Below are 23,459 nucleotides of genomic sequence, written 5' to 3' on the forward strand. Positions count from 1 at the left end.
TCATAACATTAATGTCATAATCTTTAAGTGCGAAACATGAGTCTCTCATATTGCCTGGCCCAGCTGGAGGGGGACCCCGCCCAGCTGGAGGGGGACCCCCCCCCCCCCCACACGTTCTCCAGAAAACCAGACTTTAAGTCTGAGCTTCCTGAAAAACTGGAGGAGGTCCAGCTCCAACTGGAACCAGTCAGGCCTAGATGCCGGACACAAATGTAGTCCTTTGGATAGGAGTTGCAGTTGTACATCAGATAATATAGTAGAGGATATATTTATCACTAGGTCTTTTTGTCCCTTTTCTTGAAGGGGATTTTTGTTTGAGTTGTCTTCTGGTGACGTTGTGCGCACGTTTTTGTGTGAACGTTTGTAATCCTTATATTGGGTAGAAATGACAGCATTTCTGTGATAAAGCCTTCCAAGGGTGCAGGGGTCAATTGAAGGATATATGTTATAGAACAATACAGGTTTCAGATCCATCTATCTATCTGTCTATATCATATCTATCTATCTATCTATCTCATATCTATCTATCTCATATCTATTTATCTATCTATCTCATATCCATCTATCTATCTCATATCTATCTATCTCATATCTATCTATCTATCTATCTATCTCATATCCATCTATCTATCTCATATCTATCTATCTAACTATCTCATATCTATCTATCTGTCTATATCATATCTATCTATCTCCTATCTATCTATCTATCTATCTATCTCATATCTATCTATCTATTTATCTGTCTATATCATATCTATCTATCTATCTCATATCTATCTATCTATCTAGCTCATATCTATCTATCTCATATCTATCTATCTGTCTATATCATATCTATCTATCTATCTCATATCTATCTATCTATCTATCTATCTATCTCATATCTATCTATCTAGCTCATATCTATCTATCTATCTCATATCTATCTATCTGTTTATCTCATATCTATCTATCTGTCTATATCATATCTATCTATCTGTCTATATCATATCTATCTATCTATCTCATATCTATCTATCTCATATCTATCTATCTATCTATGTATCTATCTCATATCTATCTATCTCATATCTATCTATCTATCTCATATCTATGTCATATCTATCTATCTATCTCATATCTATCTATCTATCTATCTATCTATCTATCTATCTACATATGCACATTATGTCATAAGATTTAAAAAAAAAGGTAAAAAAAAAAAAAGGTTTTACAAGATTCTGCAACATTCTATGATTTTGCATCCGCATCACTGGACTAATCTGGCTACTCCAATCTACTATATATATATTATAGTGTGCATATGTAGATGGATCCATTTCATTTCCCCCTATGTAAACGTATAGCTATCACTGTTCGTCATAGAGAGAACTAGGACAGCACGCTCCGTAATAATGACAATAATTACATTGTACGCCGGGTAATGCCCCGTCTGTATTTTTAGCAGGTCTCTATATATAAACTCTATAGCAGGAAGCTCACACGTTGGTGTCAGTGGAGTCTGAATAACCCTAAATCTGCAGAGTGTTTTGCAGCCCTGCAGCTTACGGATGCTTCTTATTTGCTGTCTGAACCACTCAGAGCGCAGAACAAGTGTACGAGGACTATGCACTGAGCTGTCGGAGTCATTTCAGCCCCCCGATAGGGACAGTGAGAGAAGAAAGGAGGCTGCGAGGAGCTGTGTGTATGTGTGTGTATATGTGTATATATGTGTATACGCACTGGAGCGGCCGCAGCCAAGTCCTCTGTCTATGCAGAAGAACATAGAGAACACACACGTACAGCTCAAGCCCTGGGAATCAATCAGATCAGCCCTGAACGGCAAGGAGAAGAGAGCAGCAGAGTGGCAGCCGTGCGGGATAGAATATCAGGAGGCTTGGATGTATTCAGCCTGTGCTGGAGATCCCATCGTAGAGCAGGACAGGACCTTCACTGGGACACACGACTCCAAGGTAAGTTTCCATGCGGCTCCTTTGGGATGTGTCGCTGTCGCGCAAAGTCTACGCTATTCTGGGAAAATGCACCCTAGCCGAAATGCATCATTGGCTAATAGGCTGATTAATTGGGAAAAGTCGTATATATATATATATATATATAGAGAGAGAGAGAGAGAGAGAGAGAGAGGTATATATATATATATATATATATATATATATATATATATATATATATATATATATATATATATAAGCTGTGACCATTGGTGGTGGCATCTACCCAGCTTGCCCATAGAGTTAACAAGACAGCCTTGTCTGGTATCCTTTGCAACCAGTGTTGGAAAACTGCAACTCTCAGCATGCCCGGACAGCCTTCGGCTGTCCGGGCATGCTGGGAGTTGTAGTTTTGCAACAGTTTGGGGCAACCCAGTTGGGAAACACTGCTCTATGCACTTCTCAGAACAGGCGCAACAGTGACAGTACAGCAAATAAGCTGTGTTCTCCTAGAAATCGCCCTGCCAAAGGCTGCCCGAGCGCGCTGGGAGTTGTAGTTTTGTAACAGCTGGGGGCACACTGGATGGAAATCACTGCTCTATGCACTTCTTAGAACCGGCGCAACAGTGACAGTATAGCGAGAAAACTGAGGTCTCCTAGAAATGACCCTGCCAAAGGCTGTCCAGGCATGCTGGGAGTTGTAGTTTTGCAACAGCTGGAGGCACACTGGATTGAAATCACTGCTTTATGTACTTCTCAGACCCAGTGCAATAGTGACAGTATAGCAAGAAAAGCTGTGGTCTCCTAGAAAGGACTAGGCATGCTTGGAGTAGTAGCTTTTCAACAGCTGGAGGCACGCCGGATGGGAAACACTGCTCAATGTACTTCTCAGTGCAATTTCAATAGTGACAGTATAGCAAGAGAAGCTGCGGTCTCCTAGAAATGACCCTGCCAAAGGCTTTCCGGGAATGCTGGGAGTTGTAGTTTTACAACAGCTGGAGGCACCCTGGTTAGGAAACACCACTCTATGTACTTCTTAGACCCAGCGCACTAGTGATTTTCTACAAATGACCTTGCTGTCCGGGCATGCTGGGAGTTGTAGTTTTGCAACAGCTGGAGGCACACTGGATGGAAATCACTGCTCTATGCACTTCTTAGAACCGGCGCAACAGTGACAGTATAGCAAGAAAACTGAGGTCTCCTAGAAATGACCCTGCCAAAGGCTGTCCAGGTGTGCTGGGAGTTGTAGTTTTGCAACAGCTGGAGGCACACTGGATGGAAATCACTGCTTTATGTACTTCTCAGACCCAGTGCAATAGTGACAGTATAGCAAGAAAAGCTGTGGTCTCCTAGAAAGGACTAGGCATGCTGGGAGTAGTAGCTTTGCAACAGCTGGAGGCACGCCGGATGGGAAACACTGCTCAATGTACTTCTCAGTTCAATTTCAATAGTGACAGTATAGCAAGAAAAGCTGCGGTCTCCTAGAAATGACCCTGCCAAAGGCTTTCTGGGAATGCTGGGAGTTGGAGTTTTGCAACAGCTGGAGACACCCTGGTTAGGAAACACTGCTCTATGTACTTCTCAGACCCAGCGCACTTGTGATCTTCTACAAATGACCTTGCTGTCCAAGTATGCAGGGAGTTGTAGTTTTGCAACAGCTGGAGGCACGCCGATTGGGAAACACTGCTCTATGTACTCAGACCCGGACCAATAGTGACAGTATAGCGAGAAAAGCTGTGATCTCCTAGAAATGACTAGAAAGGCAGTCCGGGCATGCTGGGAGTTGTAGTTGTGCAACACACTGGTTGGGAAACATTGTACTTCTCAGATCTCCTAGAAATGACCCTGACTGCACATCAGCCAACTAATAATGAATCTGGGCACCTCACGTGGCACATAAACAGTTGGCTCCCCTGGCTCTTAGGTCTCCTTTTTCAGTCCCAGTTTAACTCATTAGTTTCTGGGTTCTTTTTCAAGGGACATTCAGCATTGTTAGCGCTGGACAGCTCCTTCTATGCATCATCCCATTGCATTCAGAAATGTGCCTGGGAAACCGACTGGTGCCAACTGCTGGCTTGAACCCATGCCCGGCTAAACATTTAACATTTTTTTTCTCCCCTGCTCAATTGAGACCATTGATGGGAAATGTTTACCGGGGAACAGGTGTCCTATTTATTGTGGAGACAGGTGAAAACCAATAGTGTTTTGTTTTGTTTTTTTGGCATTCGTGATGGGGGTGGAAAAGTTTGCGTGGTTGATGTTTTCAAACTCTGGAGAGTATTTTTTTTTTGCGTCTGTATTTAATAAATAATCACCAATGTGAGTCGTAAGGGATTGTGGGCGATGTCAATGCCGAGGAGGCAGTGCGTAGTCTAGGTAAGGGGCCCCAGCTGTGGCTTTAAGGCAGCCAAGGAAATCCTCCCCCCCCCCCCCCCAGCAGACGATAAAGTTAGTGGCAATGCAGTATTGTACAGGAGCGGCTCTTGTGTGTGCTGTACTCAGGCTGCGCTGCTGGGACCCTCCGCTCCCGCCCCTCCCCCATTGAGCCGTTTGTTTACCTCGGCTGATAGCTGCACTGGCTTCTGGGAGCAGATGTGTCCCGCGCAGGCACGGACGTCTGCTTCTAGTCACTGAGATGTCCCTGTGTCCCTGAAGAACTGCGCCCTGGAAAAAGTGAATCCTGTGATCAGCAGCAAGCCACGGCGCTGATCTACACTCGTCGTGGCCACAGGTGAAGATACCGAGGATATAGGGGAATTGGGCGTATGTGTGGGGTGGTATGTATGATATGTGCATGTAATGTATTTATAATGTCTGTATGTATGATATATGTGTGTAAGCTAAATGTATGTATGTACAGTCATGGCCGTAAATGTTGGCACCCCTGAAATTTTTCAAGAAAATGAAGTATTTCTCACAGAAAAGGATTGCAGTTACACATATTTTGCTATACACATGTTTATTCCCTTTGTGTGTATTGGAACTAAACCAAAAAAGGAGGAAAAAAAGCTAATTGGATATAATGTCACAACAACTCCAAAAATGTGCTGGACAAAATTATTGGCACCCTTTCAAAATTGTAGCTAAATAAGATTGTTTCAAGCATGTGATGCTCCTTTACACTCACCTGGGGCAAGTAACAGGTGTGGGCAATATAAAAAACACTCCTGAAAGCAGATAAAAAGGAGAGAAGTTCACTTAGTCTTTGCATTGTGTGTCTGTGTGTGCCACACTAAGCATGGACAATAAAAAGAGGAGAAGAGAACGGTCTGAGGACTTGAGAACCAAAATTGTGGAAAAATACAAACAATCTCAAGGTTACAAGTCCATCTCCAAAGATCTAGATTTGCCTTTGTCCACAGTGTGCAACATTAACAAGAAGTTTGCAACCCATGGCACTGTAGCTAATCTCCCTGGGCGTGGACGGAAGAGAAAAACTGATGAAAGGTGTCAACACAGGATAGTCCGGATGGTGGATAAGCAGCCCCAAACAAGTTCCAAAGATATTTGAGCTGTCCACAGACTCAGGGAGCATCAGTGTCAGCGCGAACTATTCATCTACATTTAAATGAAATGAAACGCTATCGCAGGAGACCCAGGAGGACCCCACTGCTTACACGGAGACATATAAAAGCAAGACTACATTTTGCCAAAATTAACTTGAGTCAGCCAAAATCCTTCTGGGAAAACGTCTTGTGGACAGATGAGACCAAGATAGAGCTTTTTGGTAAAGCACATCATTCTACTGTTTACCGAAAACAGAATGAGGCCTACAAAGAAAAGAACACAGTACCTACAGTGAAGTATGGTGGAGGGTCAATTATGTTTTGGGGTTGTCTTGCTGCCTCTGGCACTGGGGGCCTTGAATGTGTACAAGGCATCATGAAATCTGAGGATTACCAATGGATTTTGGGTCGCACTGTACAGCCCAGTGTCAGAAAGCTGGGGTTGTGTCCGAGATCTTGGGTCTTCCAGCAGGACAATGACCCCAAACATACATCAAAAAGCCCCCAGAAATGGATGGCAACAGAGCACTGGAGAGTTCTGAAGTGGAAGCAATGAGTCCAGATCTAAATCCCATTGAACATCTGTGGAGAGATCTTAAAATTGCTGTTGGGAAAAGGCGCCTTCCAATAAGAGAGACCTGGAGCAGTTTGTAAAGGAAGAGTGTGCCACCAAATATTAAGTCCAAAGGGTGTGCAACCAAATATTAAGTTAAGGGTGCCAATAATTTTGTCCAGACCATTTTTGGAGTTTGGTGACATTTTGTCCAATTTGCTTTTTTTCCTCCTTTTTTGGTTTAGTTCCAATACACACAATAAACATGTGTATAGCAAAACATGTGTTACTGCAATCCTTTTCTGTGAGAAATACTTCATTTTCTTGAAAAAGGGTGTGTCACCATTTTCAGGGGTGTCAACATTTATGGCCATGACTGTATGTCTGATGTGTGTGTATGTTTGATGTGCATGTATGAATTATGTGCATATGTGTGTATGTATGATGTGTTTATGTATGATAGATGTATGGATGTGTGCCATGTATGATGGCTGTGTGTATATAGGGGCAGTGTATATGTGTATGATGGCTGTGTGTATATATAGGGGCAGTGTATATGTGTATGATGGCTGTGTGTTTATAGGGGCAGTGTATATATGTATGATGGCTGTGTGTGTAAATAGGGGCAGTGTATATGTGTATAATGGCTGTGTGTGTATATAGGGGCAGTGTATATGTGTATGATGGCTGTGTGTGTATATAGGGGCAGTGTATATGTGTATGACGGCTGTGTGTGTATATAGGGGCAGTGTATATGTGTATGATGGCTGTGTGTATATATAGGGGCAGTGTATATGTGTATGATGGCTGTGTGTATATATAGGGGCAGTGTATATGTGTATAACGGCTGTGTGTGTATATAGGGGCAGTGTATATGTGTATGATGGCTGTGTGTATATATAGGGGCAGTGTATATGTATATGATGGCTGTGTGTGTATATAGGTGCAGTGTATATGTGTATGATGTCTGTGTGTATATAGGGGCAGTGTATATGTGTATGATGGCTGTGTGTATATAGGGGCAGTGTTTATGTGTATGATGGCTGTGTGTGTATATATAGGGGCAGTGTATATGTGTATGATGGCTGTGTGTATATATAGGGGCAGTGTATATGTGTATGATGGCTGCGTGTGTATATAGGGGCAGTGTATATATGTATGATGGCTGTGTGTGTATATATAGGGGCAGTGTATATGTGTATGATGGCTGTGTGTATATATAGGGGCAGTGTATATGTGTATGATGGCTGTGTGTGTATATAGGGGCAGTGTATATGTGTATGATGGCTGTGTGTGTATATAGGGGCAGTGTATATGTGTATGATGGCTGTGTGTGTATATAGGGGCAGTGTATATGTGTATGATGGCTGTGTGTGTATATAGGGGCAGTATATATATGTATGATGGCTGTGTGTGTGTATATAGGGGCAGTGTATATGTGTATGATGGCTGTGTGTATATATAGGGGCAGTGTATATGTGTATGATGGCTGTGTGTGTATATAGGGGCAGTGTATATGTGTATGATGGCTGTGTGTGTGTATATAGGGGCAGTGTATATGTGTATGATGGCTGTGTGTGTATATAGGGGCAGTGTATATGTGTATGATGGCTGTGTGTGTATATAGGGGCAGTGTATATATGTATGATGGCTGTGTGTATATATAGGGGCAGTGTATATGTGTATGATGGCTGTGTGTGTATATAGGGGCAGTGTATATGTGTATGATGGCTGTGTGTGTGTATATAGGGGCAGTGTATATGTGTATGATGGCTGTGTGTGTATATAGGGGCAGTGTATATGTGTATGATGGCTGTGTGTGTATATAGGGGCAGTGTATATATGTATGATGGCTGTGTGTATATATAGGGGCAGTGTATATGTGTATGATGGCTGTGTGTGTATATAGGGGCAGTGTATATATGTATGATGGCTGTGTGTATATATAGGGGCAGTGTATATGTGTATGATGGCTGTGTGTGTATATAGGGGCAGTGTATATGTGTATGATGGCTGTGTGTATATATATAGGGGCAGTGTATATGTGTATGATGGCTGTGTGTATATAGAGGGGCAGTGTTTATGTGTATGATGGCTGTGTGTGTATATATAGGGGCAGTGTATATGTGTATGATGGCTGTGTGTATATAGGGGCAGTGTATATGTGTATGATGGCTGTGTGTGTATATATAGGGGCAGTGTATATGTGTATGATGGCTGTGTTAGTATATAGGGGCAGTGTTTATGTGTATGATGGCTGTGTGTGTATATAGGGGCAGTGTATATATGTATGATGGCTGTGTGTGTATATATAGGGGCAGTGTATATGTGTATGATGGCTGTGTGTGTATATAGGGGCAGTGTATATGTGTATGATGGCTGTGTGTGTATATAGGGGCAGTGTATATGTGTATGATGGCTGTGTGTGTATATAGGGGCAGTGTATATGTGTATGATGGCTGTGTGTGTATATAGGGGCAGTGTATATGTGTATGATGGCTGTGTTAGTATATAGGGGCAGTGTATATATGTATGATGGCTGTGTGTATATATAGGGGCAGTGTATATGTGTATGATGGCTGTGTTAGTATATAGGGGCAGTGTTTATGTGTATGATGGCTGTGTGTGTATATAGGGGCAGTGTATATATGTATGATGGCTGTGTGTGTATATATAGGGGCAGTGTATATGTGTATGATGGCTGTGTGTGTATATAGGGGCAGTGTATATGTGTATGATGGCTGTGTGTGTAAATAGGGGCAGTGTTTATGTGTATGATGGCTGTGTGTGTATATATAGGGGCAGTGTATATGTGTATGATGGCTGTGTGTATATAGGGGCAGTGTATATGTGTATGATGGCTGTGTGTGTATATAGGGGCAGTGTATATGTGTATGATGGCTGTGTGTATATAGGGGCAGTGTATATGTGTATGATGGCTGTGTGTGTATATAGGGGCAGTGTATATGTGTATGATGGCTGTGTGTATATAGGGGCAGTGTATATGTGTATGATGGCTGTGTGTGTATATAGGGGCAGTATATATATGTATGGTGGCTGTGTGTGTGTATATAGGGGCAGTGTATATGTGTATGATGGCTGTGTGTGTGTATATAGGGGCAGTGTATATGTGTATGATGGCTGTGTGTGTATATAGGGGCAGTGTTTATGTGTATGATGGCTGTGTGTGTATATAGGGGCAGTATGTATATGTATGATGGCTGTGTGTGTGTATATAGGGGCAGTGTATATGTGTATGATGGCTGTGTGTATATATAGGGGCAGTGTATATGTGTATGATGGCTGTGTGTGTATATAGGGGCAGTGTATATGTGTATGATGGCTGTGTGTGTATATAGGGGCAGTGTATATGTGTATGATGGCTGTGTGTGTATATAGGGGCAGTGTATATGTGTATGATGGCTGTGTGTGTATGTATAGGGGCAGTGTATATGTGTATGATGGCTGTGTGTGTATATAGGGGCAGTGTATATGTGTATGATGGCTGTGTGTGTATATAGGGGCAGTGTATATGTGTATGATGGCTGTGTGTGTATATAGGGGCAGTGTATATGTGTATGATGGCTGTGTGTGTATATATAGGGGCAGTGTATATGTGTATGATGGCTGTGTGTGTATATAGGAGCAGTGTATATGTGTATGATGGCTGTGTGTATATATAGGGGCAGTGTATATGTGTATGATGGCTGTGTTAGTATATAGGGGCAGTGTATATATGTATGATGGCTGTGTGTGTATATAGGGGCAGTGTATATGTGTATGATGGCTGTGTGTATATATAGGGGCAGTGTATATGTGTATGATGGCTGTGTGTGTATATAGGGGCAGTGTATATGTGTATGATGGCTGTGTGTGTATATAGGGGCAGTGTATATGTGTATGATGGCTGTGTGTGTATATAGGGGCAGTGTATATGTGTATGATGGCTGTGTGTGTATATAGGGGCAGTGTATATGTGTATGATGGCTGTGTGTGTATATAGGGGCAGTGTATATGTGTATGATGGCTGTGTGTGTATATAGGGGCAGTGTATATGTGTATGATGGCTGTGTGTGTATATAGGGGCAGTGTATATGTGTATGATGGCTGTGTGTGTATATATAGGGGCAGTGTATATGTGTATGATGGCTGTGTGTGTATATAGGGGCAGTGTATATGTGTATGATGGCTGTGTGTGTATATAGGGGCAGTGTATATGTGTATGATGGCTGTGTGTGTATATAGGGGCAGTGTATATGTGTATGATGGCTGTGTGTGTATATATAGGGGCAGTGTATATGTGTATGATGGCTGTGTGTGTATATAGGAGCAGTGTATATGTGTATGATGGCTGTGTGTATATATAGGGGCAGTGTATATGTGTATGATGGCTGTGTTAGTATATAGGGGCAGTGTATATATGTATGATGGCTGTGTGTGTATATAGGGGCAGTGTATATGTGTATGATGGCTGTGTGTATATATAGGGGCAGTGTATATGTGTATGATGGCTGTGTGTGTATATAGGGGCAGTGTATATGTGTATGATGGCTGTGTGTGTATATAGGGGCAGTGTATATGTGTATGATGGCTGTGTGTGTATATAGGGGCAGTGTATATGGGTATGATGGCTGTGTGTGTATATAGGGGCAGTGTATATGTGTATGATGGCTGTGTGTGTATATATAGGGGCAGTGTATATGTGTATGATGGCTGTGTGTGTATATAGGGGCAGTGTATATGTGTATGATGGCTGTGTGTGTATATAGGGGCAGTGTATATGTGTATGATGGCTGTGTGTGTATATAGGGGCAGTGTATATGTGTATGATGGCTGTGTGTGTATATAGGGGCAGTGTATATGTGTATGATGGCTGTGTGTGTATATAGGGGCAGTGTATATGTGTATGATGGCTGTGTGTGTATATAGGGGCAGTGTATATGTGTATGATGGCTGTGTGTGTATATAGGGGCAGTGTATATGTGTATGATGGCTGTGTGTGTATATAGGGGCAGTGTATATGTGTATGATGGCTGTGTGTGTATATATAGGGGCAGTGTATATGTGTATGATGGCTGTGTGTGTATATAGGGGCAGTGTATATGTGTATGATGGCTGTGTGTGTATATAGGGGCAGTGTATATGTGTATGATGGCTGTGTGTGTATATAGGGGCAGTGTATATGTGTATGATGGCTGTGTGTGTATATATAGGGGCAGTGTATATGTGTATGATGGCTGTGTGTGTATATAGGAGCAGTGTATATGTGTATGATGGCTGTGTGTATATATAGGGGCAGTGTATATGTGTATGATGGCTGTGTTAGTATATAGGGGCAGTGTATATATGTATGATGGCTGTGTGTGTATATAGGGGCAGTGTATATGTGTATGATGGCTGTGTGTATATATAGGGGCAGTGTATATGTGTATGATGGCTGTGTGTGTATATAGGGGCAGTGTATATGTGTATGATGGCTGTGTGTGTATATAGGGGCAGTGTATATGTGTATGATGGCTGTGTGTGTATATAGGGGCAGTGTATATGGGTATGATGGCTGTGTGTGTATATAGGGGCAGTGTATATGTGTATGATGGCTGTGTGTGTATATATAGGGGCAGTGTATATGTGTATGATGGCTGTGTGTGTATATAGGGGCAGTGTATATGTGTATGATGGCTGTGTGTGTATATAGGGGCAGTGTATATGTGTATGATGGCTGTGTGTGTATATAGGGGCAGTGTATATGTGTATGATGGCTGTGTGTGTATATAGGGGCAGTGTATATGTGTATGATGGCTGTGTGTGTATATAGGGGCAGTGTATATGTGTATGATGGCTGTGTGTGTATGGGTCACGGCTGCCATCAGAGTTGTGTCATATACACGCTAAGCCACATATTTATGACTATAAATACTGTCACATCAATTCCTGATGACAGGACAGCTAAAAAAACGCATTGAATCTGAAAATAAAAGGAAAACCTGACCGGACCGACTTGGAAGCAAAATCGTCATAACAGTTGATGCAGGATTGTTTTACTTCATCTTTGTTTAATTAATTAATTAATTAATTAATATAACAATAATGGGGCACTTTGTTGCTGATGTTGGCTGTGTGGGCATGCTGGAAGTTGTAGTTTTGCAACAACTGGAAACAACATTAACAACAAAGTTGTTTATTATGATGATTATATTATTATTATTATTATTATTATTATTATTAATAATAATAAACATTTTCTGACCATTGGTCTATATCAGGGGTAATCAGGGGTACAGTGTGTGGCAGTAATATATTTAGGGGTACAGTGTGTGGCAGTATTATATTCAGGAGTACAACATGTGGCAGTATTATATTCAGGAGTACAACATGTGGCAGTATTATATTCAGGAGTACAACATGTGGCAGTATTATATTCAGGAGTACAACATGTGGCAGTATTATATTCAGGAGTACAACATGTGGCAGTATTATATTCAGGGGTACAGCATGCAACAGTTTAATATTAAGAGGTCACAATGTGGCAGTATTTTATTTAGGGGTACAGTGCGGCAGTATTACATTCAGAGGCAGTATTTTATTGTCTGTGGCAGTATTATTTTCATGGGTACAGTATGCTGTAGTATTATTTTAAGAGATAAAGTCAGTAGCAGTATTATTTTCAGGGGTACAGTACACAGCAGTATTATTTTCTGGGGTACAGTACGCAGCAGTATTATTTTCAGGGGTACAGTATGCAGCAGTATTATTTTCAGGGGTACAGTATGCGGCAGTATTATTTTCAGGGGTACAGTATGCAGCAGTATTCAGAAAATACAGGAAACAGTACATTTACATCCTCCAGAGTTCAGTCATTTTACCTATATCCTTCATGGTACTGCGGCCACTAGGTGTAAACCAGGCCTTAGCGCTTAGCTCGGACCTTTACCAGTGACAGACCTTGATGAGCGGACCCTCACTAAAATAGTTGACTACCCCTGGTCTCTATCATGCACCTGCAGTGTTTCTTTAAATGGGCATTCCAAGTTAAAGGAGTAGTCCAGCATTGAAAAACTTATCCCCTATGCTTAGGATAGGGGATAAGTTTCAGATCACTCCCATACGGGGCCCCAGCTCTTCGGCCAGATAGCACGTGTCCACCACCGCACGGAGCGGCAGCCGACATGCCCCCTCAATACAGCACTCCGGCTTTCCCATAGAGTTGTATTTTGTTTTTCTTCTTTAAAAAAATTATAACTGTATGTATTAAAATTAGCATGTTTAAAAATATCCTCTTCTGGCTCCTATAACGATTTTATTTTACAACATACATGGCTATATTAGGGCTCATTTTTTTTGCGCCATGCTCTGAAGTTTTTATAGGTACAATTTTTGTTTTGATGGGACTTTTTCATTGCTTTTTAAAACATTTTTTAGGGTATACAACGTGACCAAAAATCTGCAATTTTGGACTTTGGATTTTTTTACATGTACACCATTGACTGTGCTGTTTAATTAACATTTTATGTTTATAGTTCGGACATTTACGCACACGGGGATACCACATGTGTTTATGTTTATTTCTGTTTACATATTTTTTTTTATGGAAAAAGGGGGGGGGGTGAGTCAAACTTTTATTAGGGAAGGGGTTAAATTACATTTATGAACTTTTTTTTTACACCATTTTTTTATTCCCCATAGGGGACTAAAGCATGCAAATCCTTTGATTGCATACACTGTTCAATGCTATGCCATAACATAGCATTGATCAAGGTTATCTGTGCTCAATTGCTCCAGGCTGCTGAGGTTTCCTGGAGCATCGATCGGTTGCCCGGACAGTTATTTTTCTATTTTAGATGCCACGATCAACTTTGATCGCAGCGTCTAAGTGATTAATGCCAGGCATCACCGCGATCAGTGATGTCCGGCATTAGAAACGGGTCCTGGCGGCTGATAGCTCCTGACCCTGCATCATAGAAGGGGAGCTGGGAGGGGAGCGGGTCCCCAAGAGGTTAAGGAAGCAGGGCGTACCTGTACGTCCTGAGGCCTAAAGTGACTTTGAAGCGAGTGAAGGAGCCAGATACTCACTGTTTATGGCAGGCAGCAGCAGTGTGTGGCCGTATTATATTCAGAGGGTGCAGTCTGTGCTAGTATTATATTCAGAGGGTGCAGTCTGTGCTAGTATTATATTCAGAGGGTGCAGTGTCTGGCAGTATTATATTCAGAGGATTCAGTGTCTGGAAGGAGTATATATAGAGGGTACAGTGTGTGACCGTATTATATTCAGAGGGAACAGTGTCTGGCAGTATTATATTCAGAGGGTTCAGTGTCTGGCAGGAGTATATTCAGAGGGTTCAGTGTCTGGCAGGAGTATATTTAGAGGGTACAGTGTGTGACCGTATTATTTTCAGAGGGCGCAGTGTCTGGCAGTATTATATTCAGAGGGTTCAGTGTCTGGCAGGAGTATATTCAGAGGGGACAGTGTGTGACTGTATTATATTCAGAGGGTGCAGTCTGTGTCCTTATTATATTCAGAGGGTTCAGTGTCTGGCAGTATTATATTCAGAGGGTTCAGTGTCTGGCAGGAGTATATTCAGAGGGGACAGTGTGTGACTGTATTATATTCAGAGGGTGCAGTCTGTGTCCTTATTATATTCAGAGGGTGCAGTGTGTGGCAGTATTATATTCAGAGGGTTCAGTGTCTGGCAGGAGTATATTCAGAGGGTACAGTGTGTGACTGTATTATATTCAGAGGGTGTAGTGTGTGGCAGTATCACATTCAGAGGGTGCAGTCTGTGTCCTTATTAGTGTTGAGCGGCATAGGCCATATTCGAATTCGCGAATATTCGCGAATATATGGACGAATATTCGCCATATATTCGCGAATATTCGCATATTCGATATATTCTAGTTTTATTTTCGCATATGCGAAAGTTCGCGTATGCGAAAATTGACATATGTGAAAATTAGCACATACAAAATTAACATACGCGAAAATACGCATATGCGAAAATTAGCATGTGCTAATTTTCGCATATGCGAATTTTCGCACGCCAGTCTCATACAGTAGTATTACAGCCTTCTTTACACCACACAAGCTGGAAGCAGAGAGGGATGATCACTGTGATGTGTACTGTGAAGAAAAAAAAAAAAAAAAAAAAAAACGAATATTCGTAATTACGAATATATAGCGCTATATTCGCGAAATTCGCGAATTCGCGAATATGCGATATTCGCGAATAATATTCGAATTGCGAATATTCGCGAGCAACACTAGTCCTTATTATATTCAGAGGTTATAGTGTGTGGCAGTATTATATTCAGAGGGTTCAGTGTCTGGCATGAGTATATTCAGAGGGGACAGTGTGTGACTGTATTATATTCAGAGGGTGCAGTCTGTGTCCTTATTCCTTATTCAGAGGGTGCAGTGTGTGGCAGTATTATATTCAGAGGGTGCAGTGTGTGGCAGTCCTCACTTGTTTATTTACCTAGGTTGTAAAACATAGATAATGATATTATTTTATCTATGCTATATATTGTACACTACAGTGACCTAAAAAAAAAAAATTACTTAAAAATGCTCTTCATACGTCCAAAATGCCTATGGGTGGAGCATATCAGTAGGGGTGGAGCAATTTGGTATGGGTGGGGTACATTGGCATGGGTGTGGCATACCTTGTGGGGGAGGGCCTCCTCAGTAGGTCTCGCAGGGGGGCCCCCAAGTTTATTCTTACCACACTGCGAGGAAGGTGATTATTCTGTTAGATCTGTCGTTTCTCATTCATATGGGTATAGAAGGTAATACATATGTAATAAATATTTATATATATATATATATATATTTAAATATATGTGTATATATATATATATATATATATATATTTAAATATATGTGTATATATATGTATATATATATATATATATATATATATATATATATATATATATATATATAGGGGAATATGCAAATCAGCTCATTACATCACCTTTTCAGGCGATGTTCTCTGGTATTAGCTTAGCTCCAGTTACAGAATATAAAAAGCTAATCGGAATTAATGCCAAACCAGAACTCTCTCTCCAAAAGGAAAGAGTGCTCATCTGCAGACAGCTGTTTCGGGGTGCTTGCCCCTCGTCAGTACAGAGCACGGTGATCTGGCTTGGCTGAGATGAGGGGCCTTAGACCAACTAAACGGGATGAGTATTTATCCCGTATATATATATATATATATATATATATATATATATATATATATATATATATATATATGTATGCAGCGGTCTTCAAATCAATGTTGCAAAGCTACAACTCCTAGCATGCTGGGAGTTGTAGTTTTGCAACAGCTGAAGGGCCGCAGTTTGGAGACCACTGGAATAATGTAAACATAGACAGCAGCTCTATCTTAGCCAAAGCGAATAGTATAGTATAGCGTATGTATAGCGTAATATGTTCTTTGCATTCACACAAGCACAATGATCATTCTGTGTGATTCTTGTGTATAGTAAAGGGGGGTAGGAATAAGGCGACTATGGCAGTATTGTTGACCAGTCCTTGAAATGTCATGTGTAAGATGAATTCCTGCTTACATGGCTCGGGGTATTGTTGGGAATAATGATGCATCATACAGTGCTAGCTACATACTCTGCAGATTCCCATTACACCAGTGATTCCCAATCGAGGTGCCTCCAGCTGTTGCTAAATTGCAACTGTAGGCATGCTGGGAGTTGTAGTTTTGTAACAGCTGGAGGCACCCTAGTTGGAAAGCATTGCATTTCATAAATAATAATAATAAAATAATAATATTACGGTATATAAATATATATATATATATATATATATATATATTTTTTTTTTAATGCAGTATATATATTTATTTATTAACCAGTAACCATATATGCTGTATATATTTTTTAATTAATATGTATATATTTATTGATATTTAATTTTTATTTATTCATATTAATTATATTTACATTTTATCTATCTATCTATCTATCTCTCTCTCTCTCTCTTTATATATATATATATATATATATATATATATTAGTTTAGATAAATAATAATAATAAAAAATTATATATATATATATATATATATATATATATATGTATATTTACAGTCATGTCCGTAAATGTTGGCACCCCTGAAATTTTTCAAGAAAATTAAGTATTTCTCACAGAAAAAGGATTGCAGTAACACCTGTTTTGCTATACACATGTTTATTCCCTTTGTGTGTATTGGAACTAAACCAAAAAAGGGAGGAGAAAAAGCTAATTGGATATAATGTCACACAAAACTCCAAAAATGGGCTGGACAAAATTATGGGTACCCTTTCAAAATTGTCGATAAATAAGATTGTTTCAAGCATGTGATGCTCCTTTAAACTCACCTGGGGCAAGTAACAGGTGCGGGCAATATAAAAATCACACCTGAAAGCAGATAAAAAGGAGAGAAGTTCACTTAGTCTTTGCATTGTGTGTCTGTGTGTGCCACACTAAGCCTGGACAATAAAAAGAGAAGAAGAGAACTCTCTGAGGACTTGAGAACCAAAATAATGGAAAAATATCAACAATCTCAAGGTTACAAGTCCATCTCCAGAGATCTAGATTTGCCTTTGTCCACAGTGCGCATCATTATCAAGAAGTTTGCAACCCATGGCACTGTAGCTAATCTCCCTGGGCTTGGATGGAAGAGAAAAATTGATGAAAGGTGTCAACTCAGGATAGTCCGGATGGTGGATAAGCAGCCCCAAACAAGTATTCAAAAAGATATTCAAGCTGTCCTGCAGACTCAGACTACAAGACTACATTTTGCCAAAATTAACTTGAGTAAGCCAAAATCCTTCTGGGAAAACATCTTGTGGACAGATGAGTCCAAGATAGAGCTTTTTGGTAAATCATTCTACTGTTTACCAAAAATGGAATGAGGCCTACGAAGAAAAGAACCCAGTACCTACAGTGAATATGGTGGAGGTTCAATGATGTTTTGGGGTTGTTTTGCTGCCTCTGACACTGGGTGCCTTGAATGTGTACAAGGCATCATGAAATCTGAGGATTACCAACAGATTGTGGTTCGCACTGTACAGCCCGGTGTCAGAAAGCTGGGTTTGGGACCAAGATCTTGGGTCTTCCAGCAGGACAATGACCCCAAACATATGTCAAAAAGCCCCCAGGAATGGATGGCAGCAATGAGTCCAGATCTAAACCCCATTGAACACCTGTGGAGAGATCTTAAAATTGCTTTTGGGAAAAGGAGCCTTCCAATAAGAGAGACCTGGAGCAGTTTGTAAAGGAAGAGTGGTCCAACATTACGGCTGAGAGGTGTAAGAAGCTTATTGATGGTTATAGGAAGCGACTGATTTCAGTTATTATTTCCAAATGGTGTGCAACCAAATATTAAGTTACGGGTGCCAATAATTTTGTCCAGACCATTTTTGGAGTTTCGTGTGACATTATGTCCAATTAGCTTTTTTTCCTCCCTTTTTTGGTTTAGTTCCAATACACACAAAGGGAATAAACATGTGTATAGCAAAACATGTGTTACTGCAATCCTTTTCTGTGAGAAATACTTAATTTTCTGGGGTGCCAACATTTACGGCCATGACTATATTTATTCACCCATCCGGTAAATACAAAAGTGCAGAGTTTCAACCTACACAATGAGGTCTTTTTCATGGAGTTATGTTTCAGTCCATCCTGCCTCAAAATATTATTGTGTCTGGGATATTAAATCTTCAAGAGCTTCAACAATTCATATCGTACAATAAGAACAGACGGGACTATATGAGCCTTCTTTAAGCTCTACTTGGTATTTTCCCCTCTAAATACATCAAAAATGATTTGATATATTATTCATATATCTTCTTAGCAATTGATATTTTTTTCTACAATCTCCAAATCACAGGCACAGGCCAAATAGTTAATGGTAGGATTATGTCTGCCTGTGGACACCACTAGGGGGAGCTTAGCAGCTCAAAGGGGCGCTTCGGTGAAAACCTTTTTTCTTTTAAATCAACTGGTGGCAGAACATCAAACATATTTGTAAATTACTTCTATTAAAAAATCTTATCCTTTCTGCACTTATTAGTTGCTGAATACTACAGAGGAAATTCTTTTCTTTTTGGAATGCTCTCTGATGACATCACGAGCACAGTTCTCTCTGCTGACGTTATTATAATAACAGTAATGCTTTATTTATAGTTGTCCTTAGTGGGATTTGAACCCAAGTCCCAAGCACTGCAAGGCAGCAGTGCTAACCACTGAGTCACCATGCTGCCCTTAACATATATCTGCTATGCATCTGCTATGCATCTGCTATGCATGGTTGCTAAAATGGACAGAGATGTCAGCAGAGCGCACTGTGCTCGTGATGTCATCAGTGTTCCAAAAAGAAAGGAATTTCCTCTGTAGCATTCAGCAGCTAATAAGTACTGGAAGGATTAAGATTTTTTCATAGAAGTAGTTTACAAATATGTTTACCTTTCTGCCACCAGTTGATTTAAAAGAAAAAAGGTTTTCACCGGAGTACCCCTTTAATGCCTACTCTGTATATGTTGATCTCAATAATAAAACAGTGGGAAAGATTTACAATTGTAAATGCACCAGAAAACCTCTGCAAGAAGTCTATGGGCATTAATTAGAGGTGGAAATTCAGAAGTGTGAATGGGAGTGCGGAATCCCATAGAAGTCTATGGGCTTTAATAAGAGGTGGAAATTCTAACTTGTGAGTAGACCCTTAATCGTACCTAATTGGACCAATTTACTATTCTTTTTTTTCCCTTTTCATAGTAATGTTTTCCTACTATGCATGAATATGTTGGTTTATGTATGCGTCGGTTTTCCTTTATTTAACCTCTTTGTTAAAAGTGAAAAATCACAGCCTGAAAAATTGCCAAAAAACGGTGAACATTGTTATAACTCTCATAACTTGAAAATCATGAAACACCTTTGGGGAAATTAGTTGAAAATAATGAACAGGATGGAAAAACTGGTAAAATACACTGAAAAACTTTAATAAATAGAGTGAAATGCATTTCCTCATACTCTTTTCACCTAAATTAACACAAAACATCCATAGTACATGAGGCCCATTGGGGGTCATTTTCTAATATTTCAATATTTTCTATTTTCATAGTGATTAATTTTCCATTTATCCCTAATATGTATCAAGTGTTTTCACATATCTGAAAAACTTTGGTGCATCGGACATGCGTCAAAGTGCCCGGAAATGTGCCAAGGTTTTTAACCTTCGTATTGAAAGTGAAATATTACAAACTGAAAATTCGCCAAACTGGGTCAACAATTTCATCAATTTCTCAGATTGGGAAAAATTTGTAGCCGATTGTTGTGTTGGGTTGATGGAAGATATGGACCTTTTGTAAAATGATCCCTGTGTAGAGGTGTCTCTAGACTTTCTGAGGCCTTAGACGAAACCCAAAGTGAGACCCTCACTGACACTCGTAAATAAATAAGATATGCAAGCGACAATAAAAAGAAACTGTATAAATTGCATATTGTACACCTTATGGAATTACCGTAGAATTCCGCGGGCTTAATTCCGCGGTGTGAACTTAACATTAGTGTGAATGAGTCTCCGCGAGACCCGTTCACACTGCGTAATTTCAGCGGCGGACAATTCTGCCACTGAAATTGTTCCGCGCAAAGAAAGAACATGTTCATTCTTTGCGTGGATTCCGCGAGCACTGCACAGCAGTCAATGGTGACGGCTCAGTGCCCAGCGGCCCTAGCGCCGAAGTATTTTCAGTATCGGCCACCAGACGGAATCTCCGCTTGAGGAATTCCGCGAGCGTATATTCTGCAGTGTGAACGCACCCTAAGGCGGCTGCTACCTAACATGCCTAATGAGAGAGCCGCCTCTGTCCTTGTGTCTCTGTGGTCTCCAATCTGCATCTCTCCAGCTCTTCCATAATAATATTCCGTAGAGGCATGATGGGAGTTGTTGTTCTACAGCTGTAGAGCCACCAGTAATGGATAACTTTTTAACCAGGACCCACTTTGCTTTTTCTAACGACATAATGTATACATTGATTATGACGGCAGATATTATTGCTGATAGAAAGTGATGGCTACGAGTTGTCAAGAAATGTACGCAAAGACAGAATGGAAGCGTGTAACCCCAGCCGAACGCCTCCAGTCAGCTCCTGTGTAAACAAGAAGATTTACTGACTGCAGTCAATAGACGCTAATGTTCTGTGGATGGGAAGGAGCAAACAAACACTACACAGGGCCAATGAAAAATGGGAAGCAAACATTGTGTACGGCGGCGTGCGGGTCACCAATTCAGTATGCAGAGAGGAAAACACTGTTAGTTTTTATTGCTTCCTTATATTATTTTACAGATACCGTATATACTCGAGTATAAGCCGAGTTTTTCAGCACGATTTTTCGTGCTGAAAACACCCCCCTCGGCTTATACTCGAGTGAACTCCCCCACCCGCAGTGGTCTTCAACCTGCGGACTTCCAGAGGTTTCAAAACTACAACTCCCAGCAAGCCAGGGCAGCCATCGGCTGTCCGGGCTTGCTGGGAGTTGTAGTTTTGAAACCTCCGGAGGTCCGCAGGTTGAAGACCACTGCGGCTTTCAACATCATCCAGCCCCCTCTCACCCCCTTTAGTTCTGAGTACTCACCTCCGCTCGGCGCTGGTCCGGTCCTGCAGGGCTGTCCGGTAAGGAGGTGGTCCGGTGAGGAGGTGGTCCGGGCTGCTATCTTCACCGGGGGCGCCTCTTCTAAGCGCTTCGGGCCCGGCCTCAGAATAGTCACGTTGCCTTGACAACGACGCAGATGCGTCGTTGTCAAGGCAACGGCTCTATTCCGGGCCGGAAGCGCGGAGAAGAGGCGCCCCCGGTGAAGATAGCAGCCCGGACCACCTCCTCACCGGACCACCTCCTTACCGGACAGCCCTGCAGGACCGGACCAGCGCCGAGCGGAGGTGAGTACTCAGAACTAAAGGGGGTGAGAGGGGGCTGGATGATGTTGAAGGCCGCAGTGGTCTTCAACCTGCGGACCTCCGGAGGTTTCAAAACTACAACTCCCAGCAAGCCCGGACAGCCGATGGCTGCCCGGGCTTGCTGGGAGTTGTAGTTTTGAAACCTCTGGAGGTCCGCATGTTGAAGGCCGCAGTGGTCTTCAACCTGCGGACCTCCGGAGGTTTCAAAACTACAACTCCCAGCAAGCCCGGACAGCCGATGGCTGCCCGGGCTTGCTGGGAGTTGTAGTTTTGAAACCTCTGGAGGTCCGCATGTTGAAGGCCGCAGTGGTCTTCAACCTGCGGACCTCCGGAGGTTTCAAAACTACAACTCCCAGCAAGCCCGGACAGCCGATGGCTGCCCGGGCTTGCTGGGAGTTGTAGTTTTGAAACCTCTGGAGGTCCGCATGTTGAAGGCCGCAGTGGTCTTCAACCTGCGGACCTCCAGAGGTTTCAAAACTACAACTCCCAGCAAGCCCGGACAGCCGATGGCTGCCCGGGCTTGCTGGGAGTTGTAGTTTTGAAACCTCTGGAGGTCCGCAGGTTGAAGATCACTGAGGGCGAATGATGAGAAGAGGATGATGAAGGGGGGGGGGGTGTGGGGATGATGAAGGGGGGTGGGGATGATGAAGGGGGGGGGGGTGTGGGATGATTACAAGGGGATGATGAAGGGGGGATGTGTGGGATGATAAGGGGATGTGTGGGATGATGACAAGGGGATGATGAAGGGGGATGTGTGGGATGATAAGGGGATGTGTGGGATGATGACAAGGGGATGATGAAGGGGGGATGTGTGGGATGATGACAAGGGGATGATGAAGGGGGGATGTGTGGGATGATGACAAGGGGATGATGAAGGGGGGATGTGTGGGATAAGGGGATGTGTGGGATGATGACAAGGGGATGATGAAGGGGGGGTTTGTGGGATAAGGGGATGTGTGGGATGATGACAAGGGGATGATGAAGGGGGGATGTGTGGGATGATGACAAGGGGATGATGAAGGGGGGATGTGTGGGATGATAAGGGGATGTGTGGGATGATGACAAGGGGATGATGAAGGGGGGATGTGTGGGATGATAAGGGGATGTGTGGGATGATGACAAGGGGATGATGAAGGGGGGATGTGTGGGATGATGACAAGGGGATGATGAGGATGTTAATGACGGGTCTGGATGATGACAGGGGGGGATGAGGTATTTCCCACCCTAGGCTTATACTCGAGTCAATAACTTTTCCTGGGATTTTGGGTTGAAATTAGGGGTCTCGGCTTATACTCGGGTCGGCTTATACTCGAGTATATACGGTATGTAAATTCTTACGTTCTCCCTATTGTGCCCATAGGGGGCAATATTATACTAGTTGGTGTTGGGGAAATGTATTAATTGGGGTGCACCTGCAAAATTGCCTCAGCAGTGTCATTTTACTTTGCACTAAATTCTAATTTAGCGCTATTTTTCATGTCTTCCTCATTTTTATTGTTGCCAATTTTTTTTTTTTGTC

General features: G+C 41.9%; 1 protein-coding gene across 3 annotated transcripts in view; it reads left to right on the top strand.

Annotated features, from left to right (window-relative positions):
• Positions 1-1,426: 1,426 nt before the first annotated feature.
• Positions 1,427-23,459, top strand: part of ZMAT4 (zinc finger matrin-type 4) — a 463,404-nt gene continuing 441,371 nt past the window's right edge. The window contains exon 1 of one of the 3 annotated variants that reach the window (XM_056530936.1): positions 1,427-1,955. In XM_056530936.1, the coding sequence (XP_056386911.1) occupies positions 1,554-1,955 (402 nt within the window). In that variant the 5' untranslated portion in view covers positions 1,427-1,553. Of the gene's footprint in view, positions 1,956-4,513; positions 4,666-23,459 lie in introns of those variants that run through there. The other 2 variants (XM_056530937.1, XM_056530938.1) reach the window with 2 other exon arrangements.

This window comes from Hyla sarda, chromosome 7 (assembly GCF_029499605.1).
Source record: "Hyla sarda isolate aHylSar1 chromosome 7, aHylSar1.hap1, whole genome shotgun sequence".
NCBI lineage: Eukaryota > Metazoa > Chordata > Amphibia > Anura > Hylidae > Hyla > Hyla sarda.